The sequence below is a fragment of the Balaenoptera musculus genome, chromosome 4 (assembly GCF_009873245.2).
Source record: "Balaenoptera musculus isolate JJ_BM4_2016_0621 chromosome 4, mBalMus1.pri.v3, whole genome shotgun sequence".
NCBI lineage: Eukaryota > Metazoa > Chordata > Mammalia > Artiodactyla > Balaenopteridae > Balaenoptera > Balaenoptera musculus.
In genome coordinates, this window is record NC_045788.1 from 12,611,609 (window position 1) to 12,633,907 (window position 22,299).

Sequence of the window (22,299 nt, forward strand, 5' to 3'; positions counted from 1 at the left end):
CCCTAAACCTTATCTCTTCTTGAAGATTTAGGCTTTGATCCACCACCATTCAACAGAAGTATTCTGAGCAACTTATATCAGCCTACTACCTGAAGGGAAAGATGCTCTACTCTTGATATTCTTAAGGTGGAACCAGGAGCTCCAGGCATCAATGGAAGGTGCAAGAGCTTTCTTCTCACCCCTGTTTGTAGTGTGTATTGGTCAGAGTCTTGACAGGAAGCAAATGGTCCACTCAAAAGGGATGATTGAGAAGAATTTAATAAAAGGACAATTCTAAAATGTTAAGGGAGGCTGAGTAGAAAGGGTCAAGAGGGGCAGTTAGTAGAACCGAGTAAGAGTAGTGTTTGCAGGGCAGGACACCTGAAGGGAACTGTGTCCTTCTGTAGAGGAATGTGGTCACTGCCAAACAGCAGCCTGGTGGGTAGAGAGTGGGGAAGAAGTGCCCCAACTTCATTCTCCTCCTATTGTTTGACATCTGGCTGCTGCCTACCGTTGGTCAAATCCAACCAAAGTCCATGAGTAGGCGAACCTGGCTGATGCACGCGAAGAGGAAGGCCTCCTGGGCACAGGGACAGGGCCGAGAAGGGTGAGGAGGGGAGGAAACATGCAGAACTGTATTCCACTGCTGGCTCCTGAAGGTCTGTCTCCAGGGAGACGGAGGCTCATCCTGGCTGAAGCTCCGGGGCCTGCTTAGGAATCTCGGGCCATCCTCTGCGCCAGTGGGAGATTTCAACTCTGGAGAGCTCAGGGGTGGGGTGACTGCAACGGAACCTCATTCCTCCCTCCCTCTGCTCTGCCTGTCTCTACGCCAGGAAGCTCTCTTCTCATTTCTCATCCCTCTGCCACATTCCCTTCATTTTTTCAGATGGCCTCAATAAAATGATTGGGCATATAATAAATACCGAATTTATTGACATGTTAATTTGTTATTAATAGTTTGTATTACAGCTTATCATTTACATTAGATGGCACTGCTTGAGCAATAAGAAATTAATAATGGGAAAGCTGACTTAATTTTAGAGGAAAATAACAATGAGGTGGCTGGTATGTTTTCTTTAATAGAAAGCTCAAAATAGAACACCTAGCAACCTTCTCCTGCGTCCTGGGCCGGGAGTCCTCCAGGAGGAAGGGCTTTGTTGCAGGCACTGCTGATGGTCTGGTCTCCTCGGCATTTATCTGCACATGCTCCCCCTGTTCACATGCCTTGCTCCAGACTCACTCCAGACCTCCCGCAGGTCGATCCATGGACCCTGGATGGCTGAGAAGCCGGGGCTGGGAAGGTGGTAGTGAGAACCACCTGAGGTGGTCCCTTACAGCTGGGGAGCATCAGCAAAAGTGAGAAGGAGGGGAAAACAAAGCCAGGAGAGCAATCCTCCTGTCAGGTGGGCCACACGATCTCCCTTCCCCTCCCCTTCATGAGTCAGGGTGTAGAGCTGGAAACATTCTGGGGTCAAACTTCAGTTTTCCCTGGGGCCAATTCTTTGTAGCCCACCTCCAAGGGCAAAGCAAACCCCTGAAGGTTGAATAAAGAGTTGTTCAAAAGCATGGGATCTATAGAATCTAAATCAGACCCAAACTGATAGAGCTTTCCCTTGAAAAATCTATAAATAGTTTTCTGCATCAATCCTTTGCCTAAGAGCATGGGACACTATCTCCTCTGTGACACTGCTGGCTCCTCCACCTCCATTTGTCCAGGACAGCTGGAGGTAGGGGTGTGTTCCCACAATGCACATGTTTGCTACCTTCTAAACATGCCAGTGTGTATATGGCGGGGGAGTGGGGGGGTGGGTGCTGCGTGGGTGTGTCTTTAGAGAAACTTAGACTTCAAAGAAATGACCAAAATCTATAATTAACTCCTGTAAGTATTCAGGGGCAAATGAACAATGGCCTGAGCTTAGGCAGGACATAGGTGGACCCCTCTGAGGTTATAGCAGAGGACAAGCCTCTATCTAGGGAGATGCCTTATCTCAACCCCTCGGGGAACCCCCTTCTAGTCCTTTGGGTACCACTATCCCTAGTCTCAGGAATACATTGCTCCTGTCTACTTTCTTGAGCTCAAACCAATTTCCTTGCCTTCCTCACATGACTGAGCCTGTCTAGGGAGCTAAACAGGGCTGAGTTTCACGAGTACACTTTTGTAAGATGAGGAACAAATGCTGCACAGGTTGGATTCCTCTTGTTTACATCCACGTTGATTTCCCATAGGTTTTAGCAGATCTATTCCTTGTCATCTGGGTATTCTCTTTCTGCAGGTCATGTCTGCCTAAACCTGGTAGGATTTTGAATATGAAGCCACTGAAAGTAAATTGTTCCAGGGCAGATGGACTCACAACCCTGGCCCACCCGGGCACTTAAAAAAGACCCAGTCCACCCCAACCCTCCAATATGTATTAGGAGTGTGCAAATCCCATGGGCTCACAGATTCCATGTAGGCGATGATCCTCAATCCACTCACTCATTCTATTTTTCAACCTTGCAAGACTGGTTCTCCAGTCTTTTGGAATTCGCTTTCTCATTGACTGATGAACCATTTGGATGGCTTACTCTTGGCACTGACCATTGGGCATGACATGGATGCTCGTGGTTTGGCCACACGAACACAACCAAGACGTCTGCAGTTGTCCAGTGGGATGCGCAAGTGCGGCTCACTTCCTTCCCACCCTTTTCACGCAGTGATGGGACCTGGCAACCCACCCACTGCCTCCTGCCTCACATAGTCATGGAAAGAATGGAAAGTATTAGGCTGGTTACCCGAACCACTTGAGGCTGAATGGCAGGAATTTCCTGACATGACACTGAAAACCATACTCACTGAGGAAAACAGAAGTATGACTTCCTTGTAAAAACATGTTACTGTATGATATTTCAGCGGTGAGACGTGAGCAAAGCTGACCCAGGGTCTTAACAGACTTGTCTCCTCGTGCCCCACACCCAGCACCACTCCCCAACCTTACTCCTGAATAAGGACAAATATGGAAACAACTCACTGTAAACTGGATTTGGCAGCCACCCATGATGTAGTCCAAGAAAGAATGCATCTTGTGGATCTGCACGGGAGGAGGAGAGGAAACTGTATTAGGAACAGTATGATCTGTGTACCTATAGATTAGAGGCCTAGACTTTGGGGTTATGCTGACGTAGAGAAAAAAGCAGAGAAATATCTGTGGGAAAAAGATGGGTCAGCTGATTTTGTTCCATGAAAGGAGAAAAAGAAAGCAATGCTGAATTTAGATGGGCCTGTGAGGGCTGCAGCATCCATCCCCTGCTACCCTCTCTTTTGGTTTACACATGATTTTAATCAGCCTCTGCCTCTGGGGTGAGACTAATACTGTGTTTTCAAGGGTCACCACTGGTTTGAAATGAATGAAGTCTCACACTTGGCTTCAGTCTTGCTGCCCGTGTCTAAGTCCCAGTTCTGGTAACATTCTTAACACCACAGTAATCAAGATGGGCAGCTTCAAGATCACAATTACCTGAGAAGGTCTTTACTGTCAGCTGCCAGCTAGTGAGATTTCTCCCATGCCATGAGCAACAAGGATTAACATTTATTGAGCACTTACTGTACGCCAAGCACTTAACATACATTACCTCATTTAATTCTTAGAACAAGCCTGTGAAGGTTATGCTATTGTTATTATTGTGCCCATTTTATAGATGAGGAAACTGAGGCTAAGATAATGGAGGTGGAACTCAAATGATGGCAGTCTTGATTGCACAGTCCATCCTTTCAACCTCTAGGCTGGAAGTCAGCAGGGTCCCTTCTTTCTTCCCAACCCCTGGCATCTGTGTTCTCACACACCTTACTGATTTCTAGTCTTAATTTCTGCTTCATTATGATTCTGATGCTTGAGTCTTGGTGACATTCATCTACTTATTTATTCAACAAGGATTTATTAAGCCCCCACTATGCACTGGATGCTAGGGATACAGGGATGAGAGAAACAGGCATGGTATATGCAGCCACTGAGCTCACAATCTGGATCCTTTTACCAGGACAACTACTAGCTGATTTTTGACCCTCACTTCTCAGACTCCATCTGACACTCAGGGCAGCTTCTCAGAGACTGACCCATAAAACCCCATGGTAGAGTTTCCAGGCACCACCTCCAGGTGGCACACATCTATTGGCAGACTTGTCTCAGGGCTGATATTTACTGGGCTCCCTGAATAGTGCCTGCTCCTGGCTTCCTTATGGCAATGCTTCACCTGATAGTTGGGATACCCTACTACTGTCTGTACACCAAAAAAATGAGTTCGATCACCATGGCCTAGGAGTGCCGAACTCTTAGATCAAAACATATGTGCACAATCACCTTACAGAGATGGACAGTTGAACTGGCTCATCTGGATCTTCTTTTCTCCTGCTGCTATGGGCACAGGGATGGTCACAGGTCTATTCTGAATGTACTAGGATTTGGTCTGTACAGGTAGGTAAGATGACCAGAGACAACTGCCTTTGAAAGAAGAGTTTATTACTCACAGCTCCCCAAGGGACAGGAGGCATGTCCTGCCACACAAGGGGGCCACACAGGGAAGCACTAGGCTCAGTCAGGAGGCAAGAGGAATGAGGGGAAAGCACAGGCAAAAATCTTTATCATGGTTTTTGTGGGAAGGAATGCATGAAGCAAGGTAAGCAGTTAAACAGGTTTAGAATTAAATAGTTTGAGTAACTTACAAGGCTCTGGGCCATAGGGATGGTCTCTAATTGTCTGAAACCTGGCTCTGGGGTGATACAGGGCAGGCGGAATATTGGCTTGGTGTGTGAGAGTTCAGGAAAGGGGGTGGCTGGGGGTATAGGCTCTGGATGGATTGGTCTGCATGTCAAAGACAGGCTCACAGGCAAGTTGATTGCTACCTTTAGGAATTAGGTAACCCTGGGAGGGGCAGTTCCTCCCCAGTATGCAAGGCCCCAAGATGTCAAAGCATCATAAAATACAGAAAAAAAGCCATTATTAAAACAGTGACCCCGGGTGGCCAATCATAAGCATTATCTCCTAGTTCCAGTGATTGGTTCAAGGGGTGGGCATGTGACCTAAGCCAGACCCCTCAGTCTTTTCCTTTACTCTCTTGTTATGTAAGGATGAGCTCCTGCAGCTCCTGGCAGCCAGGAAAGGCCAACTCTGAGTGAAGGAACCTGATATATATAGAGAGAAACTGGATGGTATGTAAGTCTTATGTCATGGAGTCAGACAGACAGAGACTAAAATCTCAGCTCTTAAACTTACCATGTGTGTGATGAACTGGTTACACAATCTCATTTGAAAGTAGAAATCTCAGGGTTGTGATAAGAGTAAACAGAACGTATTATAGTTATTTTCACATAGTAAGTACTCAATCAGTGGCAAAATTATTCCCAGATGGGATTTTCTGCGAAGTTAGAGCTCCCTCTGGGAGGAATTTTTAGGCGCTTTAATTTTCCCCCACTGTCTTATTTTCATGGTACCCTCTTGGCATGGGGGAGGTGCCACGTATAAAGCACCGAACCCTGGGATAGGCACAGAGTAGGTGCTTTAGAAATGTTGATGACCCCCTCTGGGGACCTCCCTCTGGTGCTGCCCTGGGCAGACCAGGACTCTCCTATCTTTGGGAGCAGGACTGTCCTTGTGGAGGTGATGGTGGCATTGGCCTACCACAGCTCCAAGACCACCCATGCTTACAGTGTATGTCCATTAATACCTTGACTTTCTGATTTTTGTTTAAAATAGATCATATCTCTTTGACACTCTCTCCTTCTGTCCACATAACCTGTAGACTTCCTCCCAGACAGCCCTAGCTTCATACCCCTGGAAGACAGGGGCTATGTATATACCTTGCACTGGTTCAAAATCACAATGCCCGAGTTCTTATAATTCTTCTTCTTGGCTTTGTACTTGGGGTTGATGCACTCCCACTGCACCTGAAACAAGAAAGGTTATAGCATGATTGCCAGCTCAGGAAGAAGTGGAGTCATTCGTGATGAGGCCCCTGGGCACTGCTGCAGATGGACCTGAGGGCTGACCCATGGTCTCTAGCTGATCCCCTCACATCTGGAGGGGCAGTAAGGAGGAGTGGTGGAGAGGGAGACTCTGACATTACTCTGCTTGGTTTAAATCCCAGCTCCTCCATTTTCCAGCTGTGTGACCTTTGGCAAATTACTTGATTCCTCTATGCCTTGCATGTCTCCTCTGTAAAATGGAGCTTATAATTGTAGCTATCTCATAGGGTTACTGTGAGGATTGAATGATTAACCCCTGTAATACATTTAGAACAGTGCCTGACACTTATAAATGTTTGCTATTAATGGGATCAAATTAAGCAGCAGAGGGAAGGAGAGATTTGGGGAAACACAGCTGAGTAACCCAAATGCTGAGTCTTAGTGTCTGGGAATTGACTTAAGAGGTAGGAAAACTGAGGGACATTGAATACTGGCTACAGGAAGCTGGTGGGGATGATGGTAAGTTTGCTTAACTTCACAGAAAACTAAAATAATGGATTGACACAGTCACAGCGGTGGCACATTAGATCGCCAGAGAGGCTTCTGTGAGGGGTAGAATCAGAACTGAGGAGGTAGCTGGGAGCGAAAGAGTGAACAGATCTCAACCCTTCCAGCCTACAGAAGGCTTCAGGGGACAAAGCCACCTGAGCCTTGACCACTGACAAAGTCAAACATCCAAGAGTCATTGAATGCTCCTGCCCACTATCCTATGGGAGTAGATCCTTGGATTTCTACTCAGAAGACAAATTTTCACTCTCTGACTATTGGAAGTATCTGAAAATGAAGCAATTTCTGAGGCAGATGTGAGTGGGTAGACTGATACAGCATTGGCGCCAATGACCCATTCCTCCCAGCGCACAATGACTCTGAGCTTAGTCAGGTGACTTGTTTTGACCGATGGGATGTTAGCAAAAGTGATATGAGCAGAGGCTTGACAAGCCTCTGTGCACTGGGGCTTGCCCTCCTCTTGCTGCTGGGACATTTTCACCATGTATTAACTTAAGCTGGTGTCCTGGAGGATGAAAGAGCACATGGAGAAACATCTCAGCTACCCCAGATGTGTAGGCACAAGTGCAGGAGTGAGTCCCATTTGGAACAGAGAGGAGTTTCCCAGGGGAACTCAGCCCAGATGGCCGACCTCCTGTCCTGCCCATGGTAGTAGCCTCCTGACAGATCTCCCTGCCTCACTCTCTTGTCTCTCTCTGTAACTGATTATCTACACACTAGCCAGAGTAATCTTTAAAAAATCAACATCATTCTCCAGCCTAGACCCCTTTGCAGCATTGCCCAATAGAACTTTCTACAATGATGGGAATATTCCAAGTCTGCACCAATCAATGTGGAAGACACTAGTCACATGAGCACTTGGTGTGTGTGTGTGTGTGTGTGTGTGTGTGTGTGTGTGTGAGAGAGAGAGAGAGAGAAAGAGAGAGAAAGAGGTGGAGGAATTGAAATTTTAACTTAATTTAACTTAAACTTACTAAAGTTGAAATTGAAATAGGTGTATGTAGCCAGTGGCTACTAAATTGGAGACTGTGGCTTCAGTGTGCTCTCAACATATTTATAGGAAAATCTAAACTCTTTTCTCTGAGCTATCAGAATCTGCTTTTCCTGGTCTTGGCCTCTGTCCTTGACCACATCTCATGCATGGCTCCCTCACCTTCTCTGATCCGGATACACTGGTCTCTTTCCAGATCCTTAATCACACCAAGCTCTTTCCTGACTCAGTACTTTGCAATGTTGTTCCCTCGGGCTGAAATACTGTTCCCTTGCTTGTTACATGGTTGGCTTCACTTCATCTTTAAGGGCCCTCAAGTTAAATGTCACCTTTTCAGGTTTTCTCTTCTATGTTATATCTTTATAACTAAACTGGCTCAGGTTTTTATAGCATTTGTCACAATGTATAATTACATATCTTGTTTACTTGATTCATATTTATATTTTACTCTGATGCACAGTCATGTCACACCTAGAGCCTGACACTTAGCAGGTGCTCCTCAGTAAATATTAGTGGAGTCAATAAATAATAGAACAGTTCCCTGGGTGCAAAGGTGCCAGAATAGGGACTGAGGAATTGCACCAAAACCTTTCTGGTGTCTCAGTGATACAGAAAGTTACAGTAGCATCACATCCATTTCCTCAGAGGGACTTCAAGATTCACTTCTGTTTGTTTGAAAGCATCAGACTTCAGTGTGATTCAATTGTGATGTATGCTATAATATCCTCCTAGGATTCTAAAGATGAAGTGTTTCCCATGTTTATTGGTTTGGCTATTTCTACTTGTAAAGCAGAACAAGGCAAAACTTCGTAAAACTCTTTAGAACTCTAGTGGGTGGTATGGATAACTGCCATTGATTTATTAGCTCAACAGAGCTTGGTCTTGTACATTCAAAGAAGCAACAACGTCTCTGGATAAATTCCTAGTTATTTGGGTAGTGACTTTATTTATAGTTTAGTGTTGGCTTTCATTGTACCCCTGAAACTCTGCAAGCCTGCTCATGGGTGAAGGTCTCTGTGTGTCTGACAAGTTTCCTGCAGTGCTGGGTATGTAACAGCATATATAGCAGGTTGTGGGAGCTATGCAGAAAGCTGCCCTTGACTTTTCAGGCCAAAGGAAGGTATTCAACAAATGGCCTGATTTAGATTAAGCCTCTGATTCTAAAGAACGTTAGTTTATTTCCATCCAGTCTGGTTACATCTTGACTTACATCTGAAAGGGGAAACTTGAACAGTGAGTTGGGACAATCTTCCCCAAGCAGCACTTCTGAGCAGGCCAGGCACAGGGTCTTTAGGGGAAAAAGTCTTTCTCTGCTGTCACTCCTTTTTGTTCTATGGGGACAGTGGCTCCCAGAGTAAGGATGGCAGGTAGACTGGTTTGACTTCCTCCAGAAGCTAACGCCGAGGCAAGGATTTAAGTCCAAGTAATTCATCTGGGAGGTAATAACAGGAAGGAACAATAGAAGAGTGGGGAACTGAAATAGGGAAGCAGCCAAAAAGGGGTATGTGATCCATTCAGGTACCCCTATGGGCAACCAGGGCTGCTTCCTGCTGGGGAACTCTGGGCAACTTCACAGAGCATGCTTCAGAGTTTTGCCACCTGAAGGGCAAGAGAGCTGGGGTATTTATATCCCATCTCCCACTAGCAATTTGTTGAGGGCTGCTCCCTGAAATGTGTATGACTCCCCCAACATGTCCAGCCTGCGGTAGATGTGGGCAGAGAAGGCTCCAGCAGCCACAGAAAGCCCTCAGGCAAAGAGATTCAGGTTCTGCAGCTGACGCTGGGCAGGTGAATCCTGAACAGATCAGAGAAGAAGTTACATGGTCAGGATCCAGATGACAGCAACTGACCAATAGATGTATGTATGTATCCATCAAAGTATGGGTGTCTGAGAGATACACAGAGGAGGTGTAGGCTTCTGTGTGATGCAATGAAATCCCTATGTGCCCCTGTGGTATGTCGTAGTGTTTGGGTTTATGTCCTGGTATCAAGAGTGTAAGAGTGAAATGGTGAAACTAGATGAAAATCTGGTGCCCAAAATAAAAATTTGGAGTAATCAAATAATTTGCCCAAAGCATTAAATGTGTAATTAATGCCACCAGGTCATGGAAATGTAGATCTAGAAAGAATACTGCAACATGATAATAACACCAGCACATATTTTGGAAGTTCCAGACACCCTGCCAAGTGCGTATCATGAATTATCTCATTTAATCTTCACTGAATGCTACCGGGTAAGTACCATTATCACCTTCATTTTTTTTAGGTGAGAAAGCTGAGGCGCACAGAGATTAAGTCACTTGTCCAAGGCTACACAGCTAAAGGAAATTAGAAACTTTCTCATCTGACTTCTCCATTTTGCCAGTGGAGAAACTGTACCACCTTGGAGCAGGGTCCTGTCCAAGGTCACAACCAATTGCTATGAGCTGGGTTGGCACTAGAACCCAGATTTCAGTTCCCACCATGCTCCCTCCTGGCCATGTTTAATCATGTATTAATGTCTCACCTCTAGCTGCTCTGTGTATAGCTGGGTGCTAAGGAGGCATTGTGAGAGGCGAGTCTGGGGGAAATGCCATGAGGGGTTTACCACGTACCTGTTTTCCTTCCATTACTCCTCTCATCTCCTTGAATGTTGAGGTGAATTCTCCAATGAAGTCATGTTTGCCATTGGAGTCCCAGTCCCATACTATGCACTGTAAGAGAAAATAAGTATTTTTTTTTTAACTTAAGAATTTTTTTTTAAACTTAAGAATTCATCCACAGCAGCTGAAGGCAATGCAAACTTTATGAGGAAGACTTGATGAAGGACAGTTGGTCTGGATCAAAAGTCTAGGATGACAGCATGTGGGAAGAGGTATCCCTTTGGTTTCCATTGGTTTTACTTAGCCTTTTTGTCATGATCTTCAAGCAGCCCTGTGATGCAGCAGTGACTAATAATTTGCCCATTTTTCAGATAAGGCCAGTAAGACCAAAAGGAGATAAGTCACTTGCCAAAGGGACCATCCAGTGAATGAAAAACCTGGGATTTGAAGGCAGGTATCCTGACTCTAATTCCAGTGCTGTTTTTCCCACAGCAGAGAGCCTCTGTGGTTTACAGCTGGAATCAGGTGCCTGAGTCCATGCCTGTAGCTTCCACAGTGACAGCTTATGTTTAATGATTTGATCATATGGGTCACATTTTCTTTTTTTTTTTCTGAAGGCAAAAGAGTGATGCTAACAAAAACAAGTAAGAGGGCAAAAAGTGAGATCTTTAATTGTACCCACACGAAAAATGGGTGAAAAACAGTGAGAGGTGAGTTACACTGGTAAAAAGCAGGCGTCCATCACACCTAGGATGCGACCTTCCAACAAGAGAGCTCCATCTAACAGCACTAAGGCTAACTTCTGGACTTGCAAGTAACACTTTGCAGAGTGATGCAGATTAAATCAGTAGCCATCCCTCTGCTTGGTCTCACATCTTTAGATGAAGAGGGAGTCTCCATTTTTTCTAGGGTGGAGGTTGGACTAGGGTTTCAAGCACATCAGATATCACTTCTACATCTTAAACCAGGGATCTGCAGCCAGGAACCCCAGAACTCAGATAAGATCGAGGCAGCAAGGAGACATTTACTCAGAGGTTTTCCCTGGAATATTGGGGTTCAAGGGGCAACCTGGTTCTTTCTTGGGATGAAGACCCCACTGGCCAGTCCCTCCTGGAAAACCTGGTTTATAAATCTATTTTCTGACCTGTGGGATACCGCACAGGCCTGAAATGAAATATGCCCCAAATGAAACATAATCCCCCCCCCCAAACTTATTCCTACTCATTTATATTCTGTCACAGTGGATTGTATCAACATCCACACAGTGGGAAACATCACTCAGGATGTGCACTGTGAACATCACACTGTCAAACACTTGTCTACTGATCTCAGTTACTCACAACAGGGGTTTTTCTCTCTATTTGCCAGCCCCTCCTTACTGACCCTGACACTCACACAGTCATTACCTGGAGCCAGAAGCAAAAGAAAGCTTGCCCAGCCTGGGCACAGAAAGAGAAGGAAGTGTGTTTCTGGGACCTTGCCTCTCAGGCTCTTAACTGTGCCCAGTAGTGAACACAGCCCTGGGACACCTGAGTCTGACACTTAGATACTCAGTCTTCTATCTTGGGGGGAAGCAGATAAAAAGGCAAAGGGGCCAAAGCAGTCTTTTCAACACTCCCTTGTGTTTTACTGTGTTTCTTTTAATCTCTTCGTTAGAATATAGGAAAAGCAAGAGGGAATGTATGTAGTACTTTGGTTTGTCACCAAACCTCAAGCAAAACCACCTATCTGCCATCTCTGGCTTCTCTTAGATTTCCCATCACGCTTCAGTTAGTTACTGCCCTCCTACCACCTGCCACCATAACACTCAGGACGTTTGCTCTCTCTGGGACAGAAACCCCCTGGGCTGGATGATGAGTCAGGCCCAACAGGGCTCCAGGCCTGGCCTCCTGGGGGGGTGGGCACCGCTGTTTACATGGGCCCTGCTTCTTCAATCAGTGGCATTTCTCATCATGGCAGTTGCAGAATTCTGTTTTGACCTTTCTCAGAGGGGTCCCAGAGGAAAGAGGACACAGTGAGGCAGAAAAATAAAACCACAGTCTTTCTCTCCCTGCCATGAAGCTGGCTTATGACAGCTCTGATACAGATGACAGAGGAACATGTTATGGTGAAAAGTAAACAGATCAACTGCCCTGCAGAAAAGCTGAGACAGAGGCAGGTTCTTGGTGTGAATCAATAAGGAAACTTTGACAGATTGGTGACAGAGCGGCAGCTCAAAACCATCTACAAGTCAGGAGGCCTTCCGCATTCCTACAGCTCACAGTGTAGTTTAGGTATATCATCTTAAAATGTCTGAGCTCGACAGATGGTCTTGTCAACTCCCTCATTTTACAGAGAAGGAAATTAATGGAAGAGAAAGGAAGTGACTCCTGCAAGTTCACCCAGTGCAGGGCTGAGATAAAAGTCCAGGCTTCCTGCCTACCTAATTCCCCCCGCCAACCACAAAACAGCAAATTATAATAATTACAACATATATAGTGCTTACTATGTACCAGAAACTGTTCTGAACACTTTACATATGTAAATTCACTTAATACCCAGAACAATTTTTCATTATGCTCATTTTACAGATGAGGAAACTGAGACACAGAGAGGTAAAGTAAGTTTTCCAACACCACACAGTTAACAATAGGTAATCTTTGAACTAAAAGAAGTTAAACTTTGGAGCTTGTCCTAAATGATCATCTCTTATGAACCCAGGCCATTTGTGTTTATGGTCTCTAATCCTGTATGATAACCCTGAAATGACAATATTATTATCACCATTCACAGGTATCAGTCACAGACTTAGAGAGGTCAAGTGACTTGACTAGACATCTAGAAAGTGACAAAGATGGATTTTATTTCTTTTCCTTGTCTAATTGCTCTGACTAGGACTTTCAGCACTATGTTGAAAAGAAGTGGCAAGAGAGGGCATTCTTGTCTATTCCTAATCTTAGAGAAAAAGCTTTAACATTTTCACCATTGAGTAATATATTAGCTGTGGACTTGTCATATATGGCCTTTATTATGTTGAGGTAATTCCTAGTTTGTTGAGCATTTTTATCACGAAAAAGTGTTGAATTTTGTCAACACAGAATTGCTAAAGCAATCTTGAGAAAAAGAACAAAGCTGAAGACATCACTTCAAAATATATTACAAAGCCACAGGAATTAAAACATCATGGTACTCCCATAAAGACAGATCTATAGGCCAATGGAACAGAATAGATAGCCCAGAAATAACCATACATATATGGTCAATTGATATTTGACAAGGGTGCCAAGAATACACAATGGGGAAAAGGGAGTCTCTTCAACAAATGATGTTGGGAAAATTGAATACCCACACGCAAAAAAATGAAATTGGATCCCTACCTTACACCATACACAAAAATCTACTCAAAATGGATAGAAGACTTAAACATAAGACTTGAAACTGTAAAACTGTTAGAAAAAAAACACAGGGGAAAATATTCTTGACATTCATCTTGGCGATGATTTCTTGGATATGATACTAAAAACACAAGCAACAAAAGCAAAAATAGACAAGTGGGACTATATCAAACTCCTACAGGAGCTATAAAAATCTGCTGCACAGCAAAGGAAACCATCAATAAAGTGAAAAGGCATCCTACAGAATGGGAGAAAATATTTGCAAACTGTATATCTGATAAGGGATTAATTTCCAAAATGTATAAGGAACTCTTACAACTCAATAGCAAAAACCCCCCCAATAACCTGATTAAAAAATGGTCAAAGGACTTGAACAGATGTTTCTCCAAAAAAGATATACAAATGGCCAACAGGTATATGAAAAGATGCTCAACATCATTAATTATCAGGAAATGCAAATCAGAATGACAATGAGATATCACCTCATATCTATTAGGATGACAATTATTAAAAAAACACAAAAGGTAACAATTGTTGGCAAAGATATGGAGAAATTGGAGCCCTTGTAACTGTTGGTGGGAATATAAAACAGTGCAGCAGCTATGGAAAACAGTATAGTGGTTTCTCAAAAAATTAAAAATAGAACTACTATATGATCCAGCAATCCCATTTTTGGGTGTACATCCAAAGAACTGAAGTCAGGATATTGAAGAGATATCTTCATTCCCGTACTAACCTCAGCAGCATTATTCACGATAGCCAAGATATGAAAATAACCCAAGTGTATGACTAAAGAAAATGTGGTATATACATACAATAGAATATTATTCAGCCTTAAAGAAGAAAATCTTGCCATTTGTGACTTGGATGGACATTATGCTAACTGAAATAAGCTAGTCACTGATGGACAACTAGTGCCTGATTCCACTTTTATGAGGCATCTATAACCGTCAAACTCATAGAGGCAGAGAATACAATAGAGGTTGCTGAGGGGTGGGGGCATTGGGGTCTTATTGTTCAATGGGTGTAAGGTTTCAGTCACGCAAGATGAGTAAGTTCTAGAGACCTGCTGTACAACATTGTGCCTATAGTTTGTAATATGGTGTTGTGCACTTCAAAACTTGTTAAGAGTGTAGATCTCATGTTATGTGTTTTTATCGCAAAACAAGTCAAAAGGACATAAGGAAATGTTGGGACGTGTGGGATCTGTCTGTTACCTTGATTCTGGTGACGGTTTCACAGGTTCAAACTCATATGCATATGAGTCTGCATATGTTTGCATATGTCCAAACTCATCAAATTATATGCATTAAATATGTACAATTCTTTATGTATCAATTAAATAAAGCTGTTAAGAAATCTCAAAATAAAGGAGATTTCCTTAATAATCTGGGTAGGTCTGACACAATCCTTTGAAAGCCTTAAGAGCAGAATGAGGCTTCCCTGAGGAAGGAGAAATTTTGCCTTTGTGCCATAACTTAACTTCAGTTAGCCTGAGAGTTCCAGCCTGCCTTTCCTGAGTGTATGCTCTAGGGATTTCAGACTTGTCCAGCCAGCCCGCACAACAGCATAAGCCAATTCCTTGCAATAAATCTCTTAATGTCTATCTTCCACTGGTTCTGTTTCTCTGGTTAACCCTGGCTGACGCACCTTCCCTCATCTTCTCCCTTGGCATTCATACCTTCATATTAAGAATTGAGTTTTCAGTGACAATCGGTCTTCTCATACTGATATGCCAAAGTTTGTTGAACACTTACTTTGTCCCGGGCATTGTTCTAAGCCCTTGACATGCTCTGATAGTTAATCTTCACAGCAACCCCAGCAGTGGGACACTATTATTGTCATCTCCACTTTACAGATGAGGAAACTGAGACACAGAGAGGTGAATGATCTCCTGCTATTATGGAATATTTGGGGTTTTAAAGTACAATTGGCTTTAACATCAGAGTTCTTGGGATCTGAATGTGATCCAGGTCCTGGAAGGCCACGGTGAGCTACCCAAACTGTGGTTATAAAATTACATAACTGCGGCTCATCACTGCAGAATTCTCATATTTAAAGGAAATCTGTTCTTCCCTTGCCTTTTAAATTTTTATATATGTTTAAACATTGTAACCTGTCATTTGTCCAGGTGAAGTAGTGTTCACTGTCCACTTTCTCTTGGCTCCTTGGTTACACCATCCCCAAAGCTTCCATTGCAATCTGTTTACATCTGCTTTAATGTGTCTCCAGCTACATGGTCACCACTGGTCTTTATCCACTACTGGAAGGAAACTTCTGAGTACTCAGCTTTCTATCAGGGTTTAGCACAGTTCTTGGGCACAAGTAAGAACACAGATAAATCTGTGATGAATCTTTCTCTTATCTGTGAAAAAGGTCTTTCTCAAGTTGAGTGGATGGTAGTCCTCAGATTGGCCCTGTTTCCACAGTGCAAAGGGAAGGTACTGCAATCAACTGGTTAATTTTTATTAAAGGAGATGATCAAACTGGGTAATATGTTTTGGTGGTGGTAGACATAGGCACAGGCAAAGGATTGTATGCATGGGATTATGGACACGGTTTAATGGTTGTAGACACAGGGGCCAGGGCCTGGGAAGCAGCAGGTTGAGTTCTGTCCTCGCTCTGTGGATAGCACTGTGAGACCTTAGGGTGTCTTCTCAGTATCTCTGTGCCTCAGTTTCCTTCTCTATGAAATGGGTGTCTGGGGAATGGGAGCTGGAGTGAGTGCTCTCTGAGGTCCTTTCAGATCCAGAATTCCCTAGTTACATGGTATTGCGTCTTTATTCCTTTTTCAACTTTCTGTTCCAAAGTCTGAGATAATTATATTAAAGCCATAAAATTCTTAATTATTTATCAATACCTGATTAATGTAACACTACTCCCTTTATTTTCTTTTTCTTTTTTTAAATTAATTTTTATTGGAGTATAGTTGCTTTAAAATGTTGTGTTAGTTTCTACTGTACAGCAAAGTGAATCAGCTATACATATACATATATCTCCTCTTTTTTTGGATTTCCTTCCCATTTAGGTCATCACAGAGCATTGAGTAGAGTTCCCTGAGTTATACATAGGTTCTAATTAGTTATCTATTTTACACACAGTATCAATAATGCATATATGTCAATCCCAATATCCCAATTCATCCCACCCACCCCTTCCCTCCTTGGTGTCCATACATTTGTTTTCTGTGTCTGTGTCTCTATTTCTGCTTTGCCAATAAAATCACCTATACCATTTTTCTAGATTCCACATATATGTGTTAATAAATGATATTTGGTTTTCTCTTTCTGACTTACTTCACTCCCCTGTATGACAGTCTCTAGGTCCATCCATGTCTCTACAAATGACCCAGTTTCATTCCTTTTTATGGCTGAGTAATAGTCCATTGTATATATGTACCATATCCTCTTTATCCATTCCTCTGTTGATGGACATTTAGGTTGCTTCTATGTCCTGGCTATTGTAAATAGTGCTGCAATGAACATTGGGATGCATGTGTCTTTTTGAACTATGGTTTTCTCAGGGTATATACCCAGTAGTGCAATTGCTGGGTCATATGGTAGTTGTATTTTTAGTTTTTTAAGGAACCTCCATACTGTTCTCCATAGTGGCTGTATCAGTTTACATTCCCACCAACAGTGCAAGAGGGTTCCCTTTTCTTTACACCCTCTCCAGCATTTATTGTTTGTAGATTTTTTTTAATGATGGCCATTTTGACTGGTGTGAGGTGATACCTCATTGTAGTTTTGATTTGCATTTCTCTAATAATTAATGATGTTGCATTTCTATTCACTACTCTCCCTATTAAAGGAGATAATAATAGTGATTTGCATTTCTCTAACAATTAGTGATGTTGTTTAATCTTTTCATGTGTTTGTTGGCCATCTGTATGTCTTCTTTGGAGAAATGTCTATTTAGGTCTTCTGCCCAGTTTTTGATTAGATTGTTTGTTTTTTGATATGGAGCTGCATGAGCTGTTTGTATATTTTGGAGATGAATCCTTTGTCAGTTGTTTCATTTGCAAATATTTTCTCCCATTCTGAGGGTTGTCTTTTCTATGGTCACCTAATCTATGACAAAGGAGGCAAGACTATACAATGGAGACAAGATAGCCTCTTCAATAAATGATGCTGGGAAACCTGTTCAGCTACATGTAAAAGAATGGAATTAGAACACTCCCTAACACCATACACAAAAAATAAACTCAAAATGGATTAAAGACCTGAATGTCAGGCCAGACACTATAAAACTCTTAGAAGAAAATATAGGCAGAACACTCTTTGACATAAAATGCTGTGAGATCTTTTTTGACCCACCTCCTAGAGTAACGAAAATAAAAGCAAAAATAAACAAATGGGACCTAATTAAGCTTAAAGGCTTTTGCACAGCAAAGGAAACCATAAGCAAGACAAAAAGACAATTTCCTTTGTTTTCTTTCACTAGGTATATTTATACCCTTTGGACAACTGAAAGTCAATTGTTCATCTTCTCATGGTGATTCTCACTAGAGCACCATGAGATGGCAGGTCCATTTTCACAGATGGTGATCCTAAAATTCAATAGAGCAACTGAAGGTGGCTTATTCCCAAGCACAGAGCTAGCAAGAGTTGAATTAGGCTGTGGACCTGGATTTATTTCTCCATACTCAGGACCCTTTTCATTATACCACATAGCTTCATAACATACTCATGCCATGTGCCTTTTCAATGGCAGACCTTTTTTCTTTTTCTTTTTTTTTAACTAACCAACTAAATCATGGATATCTGACCTCTCTCAGGGAAGAATATACTTATATACATCTTCAATATTCTTTTTGATAATAAGCACTGTAAGATTGCCCAGAATGATTAATCTAGGTGGGGCCTTACTGGGCTCATTTAAAGGTAGAATTTTAAATTGAGACCATCAAAATTAAATGCTAACAGAATCAGTAATGTAGGAACCAAACTGTGTTCTCATGTCACTTAGTCTAGACCAGTCTCCTAACTGCAGCTTTTGGGAAATCAGGCAATGTTCTATCATTTTAAGGAGTTTTAGGCAAATACATAAAATTATATTTCAGGATAGCTATGATTAGGGATTTGGGACAATTTCATTCATAATTTAGTACTTGGAATGGCTTCTTTTTTGTTAAAATTTAATGACAACCCTTAACACAAAATCGGTTTAATGGTTTACACAGGACTGTAAACATCTAAAAAAGAGTATTAAATGTATATTTGCTTATCTGGTGGTTGTGACTTGAGCACAGGCAGACCGTGGTAGGGTGTGTCCATGGGAAGAGGGTCCACGCCCCTTTGATTATTTTCTCATCACTTGATTGCTTTTACTCACTGCAGACTTGGCAATAACCTTTGGACATCAACGCAGCTACTTGGATGGGAATTAAAAGTAGCTCCCCCATTTGTAACATGAACACTCTGATTTGGACCTCTGAGGTTTGGCAGAGCAGGAGTGAAGACAGGGAGTGAAGACAGAAATCTTCACAGTAGAGCAGGGACGAAGCTGGACCCTGAGAGATGGGCATATGCAGCATCCAGATGGAGGGAAGAGTTTCTCAAATAAACAAAATGTAGGTACAACTCCAGAAATGGTGGGCAGGGCTGGGGCCTCAGCCATGTGCATCTCTGGCAGTCATCTTTGCTGGGCTGGTGGGCAGGACTAGCGGACATCTTTCTGTATGACAGTCTGAGTATCTTCTGGGGACTCAACCTAAGGTGAGGAGAGAGTGGGACAACAAGATGGGCCCAAGAACAAAGAACTGCATCTTAGAGGAGTGGGGCAAGGCTGAGTAGAGTCTGGTGACAATCGCTCAGAATTTTCTACAGGTCTAACCCCTATGGATTCATGTCTGAGTTCTGGGGAGTGAGCTGTAAGTAGAAAAGTAGTTTGAAAGAGAAGTTTTCACAAAACAGCAGGGTCTTATGTAGGTCAGGAGAACAGAGGGGTTAGATGCACTAAGAGGCTCAGATTTGAGCATCCCGAGGGCTCAGTGTTTCTCCATGCAGGGGAGGTGTTGCTGGGGGCTGAGGGCAGAAGGACGGCAGCAGTGGCAGCAGCAGCAGCAGCAGCAGCAGACATGTCTGGAAGCTTAGAGGGCACAGCCTTGACATCCATACACTCAGGCACCATTCACCAAGGCAGCAGCAGCAGTGGAGAGAAAATGGTGCTGAAATCTTTTGTATCTGTGGAAGGTGACTCCCCTTGGCCTGGGGGTTAATACTTCACATGAGCTTCTGATACAATGAGAGTGGGGAAGGGCCCTCAGTGGACTTCAGGGGAGGCAGAAGCAGGAGGTGATGCACAGGAAGAGGATGGGGGCATGGTCCACGCCAGAGGTATAGCTGAAATGACATGTGGGTGAGCATGTGCAAGAACCTGCTTGATATTTTCAAAGAAATAATTGAAAAGTGAACTTTAAAGTGGAGGTCCTGCTTTAGTTGATGGAGCAAGACCAAGTGAAATGTAGGCTCTACCACCAGTCTTTATTTTCAAATCCATACTAAACATTGGGTGCACCAGTTTGCCTTAACTCCAGGTGCAGACCCCTACTTGAGTCTGTGCATAGTCCTCCACCACCTGTTTTCCCTGCCCGGCCTGCCCTCACTTGCTGACTCCACCTCAAGAGGAAACATTGAGCGTCTGGGTCATGCAGTCCAGCAGCAGTGAGGGGTGGGTGCTCTGTGCTCATCCTGGGGGTGCACCACCTTCATCATCAGCGCCCTATGTCCAGACTGATGGGGCTCCTTCTAATCCTGAAACTCAGACCAGGTGCTCAGTGGGAGAAGTATCCCAAAGCACGAGTTCCCCTTGCAGACTTGGGTCAGCGCCATTTACCTCAATCTGCTCCTTACATCTTTTTTTTTCTAAATCATGGGGACTTTTTATTGTAAAAGGCAAACTGAAGTTTATTGAACATTTGTTCCTATATGCCTAATAATATGGTTTTTTTTCATTTAATCAACTTTGTTGAAGTATAAATCATATACACAATAAAATTTCATGATATTACCCACAAGCTTCTGGCTTGGGTGATGCAGTGTACCATTCACCTGGGTAGGAATCACAGGAAGAATAGGCTTGAGGCCCAAGGGATAGTTTAGTATTTGGTCATGTCGAATGTTGAATCCCACATTCTTGACCTCTAATAAACACCATGAATCTCCGGACTCATGACAGGTAATCATTGTTTCTTCTAGAAGAATGCCTGTGTCTTTATTCCTAAATGAGCCATGCTGCTCGTGGTTTATTGATTGCTGTAATTTGATGCCTGGAGGCAACCTCCATTGGTCCCTGAGGAGGAAAAGGCGCTTGAAGACCAGAAAAGAACAGATGACTCGATTCGTATGGCTTAATCAGTCTGAAAACCACAAACTGGCAACGTGGGGTTCGCAGCAGCCAGGAGGGAGCCCTGGTGCAGCCAGGCAGCTTGATTACAGTGTGTTTCTGACATAAGCTCATTTACTTGCTTCTCTTGTTTAATTATTGCCTATGGAACCATCATAGGTGTTCAAGACTTGGAGGTTTTAAAACAAGGGAACAAAACAGATCCCAAAAGCATGGAGAAACGAGCCATTCCTAACCAATCGCATGAAATGATTTATGGAAAACAGATTTGTTGCTGCCACGCCCAAGCCAATTCTGGGAGTTTAAACTGGACTAACCCTCTATCCACAGACAGTATAAAATAACTGAGGCATTCCAGTCAGAGTCACAAACATTGTTCTGTATCCTCCTGCCTCATCACCACCACTGACTGGTCCCTGCTCCGTTCCCGCATTTACAATGTTTCTTTGGCTGGCTGGGGCATCCAGCTTATCCTTTGGGCACCAGGGGACCTTGCATGCTCATGCTCTTCAGGGCCTGGCTACTCCTTGGGACCCTCTCACCCATGTCTCTTGTGGGCAGACATCACCTCTGACCCTGGTCTGGATCCTGAGTCTTCATCCAGGAACCGGCTTCTGACTGAAGTCTTGTGTGGATTTACCCCAGCCACCCTTGAAACCAAGCTTCTGGTAGTCCAATACTTTTTATTAATTTCATTTAGTTCCTTGTGATGGGGTCCTTCTGTCACTCAGCTTTTCTACATAGAACCAGCCCTTCCTGGTCAATCTATATCTCCTTGAGCTATGCTGCCTACTTAGCGAGTGTGAGGAAGAGTCTGCAGTTCCTACATGAAACAAGAAAACCGAACAATGGTACTAAGTTGTTAGCCTAAAATTGCTACTGGCGAAACTCTCCTTGTCAGAGAGAATCATTTCTCCTCTTCTAAACAATAATTATTATAGACAGACTTTTGAGTCGAACACTTTCCTGTGAGATAGGAGGGCTTGGTTCTGAGTCATCCAGGAAGATATCCTATTCTTTTCATCCAGATGGAGTCAGACACACATTTGCAAGATGGACAAGCAGAGAGCTGAGATTTTGACAGTATAAAGCAGGGGCACTGACCTAGCTTATCAGGCTTATTACCCAAGTAATTGAACCTTTCTTCTCATTCCATTTCTATCACTGTACAGAGCAATAGCTTGATTTGTCTCTGGGGAGATGACACAGACCTTCTTTACCCATGGATGGTGTAAACCCATCCATTCACTGATAGGAAGGCCCTCCTAGTAACAGGTTCATCAATAACTATTTTAAAAGCCAGCAAAAGTAGTGGAAAATAATTAGAATTTTTTTTCTGGCTTTCATAATAGTCAATGTATTTTCAATGGTGGTTTATGACAAATGGACCCAAGTTTCCATCTAAATTGCATTCTCCACATCAAGGTTATCGTTTTAAAGAGCAGAAATCAAAATCCATATGGTAGCAAAGCATTTTAAAAGTTCATTTCATAGAGCACCAGGTTTATCGGAGGTTAATAGAGT

The 22,299-nt window shown here is 43.2% G+C and overlaps 1 protein-coding gene across 1 annotated transcript in view; it reads right to left on the reverse strand.

Moving 5' to 3' along the window:
- Nucleotides 1-22,299, reverse strand: part of CPNE4 (copine 4) — a 438,687-nt gene that overhangs the window by 33,668 nt on the left and 382,720 nt on the right. The window contains exons 7-9 of the mRNA XM_036850621.1: nucleotides 10,067-10,165; nucleotides 5,810-5,896; nucleotides 2,988-3,047 (exon numbers count right to left, since the gene is read on the reverse strand). Of these exons, the coding sequence (XP_036706516.1) occupies nucleotides 2,988-3,047; nucleotides 5,810-5,896; nucleotides 10,067-10,165 (246 nt within the window). The remainder of the gene's footprint in view (nucleotides 1-2,987; nucleotides 3,048-5,809; nucleotides 5,897-10,066; nucleotides 10,166-22,299) is intronic.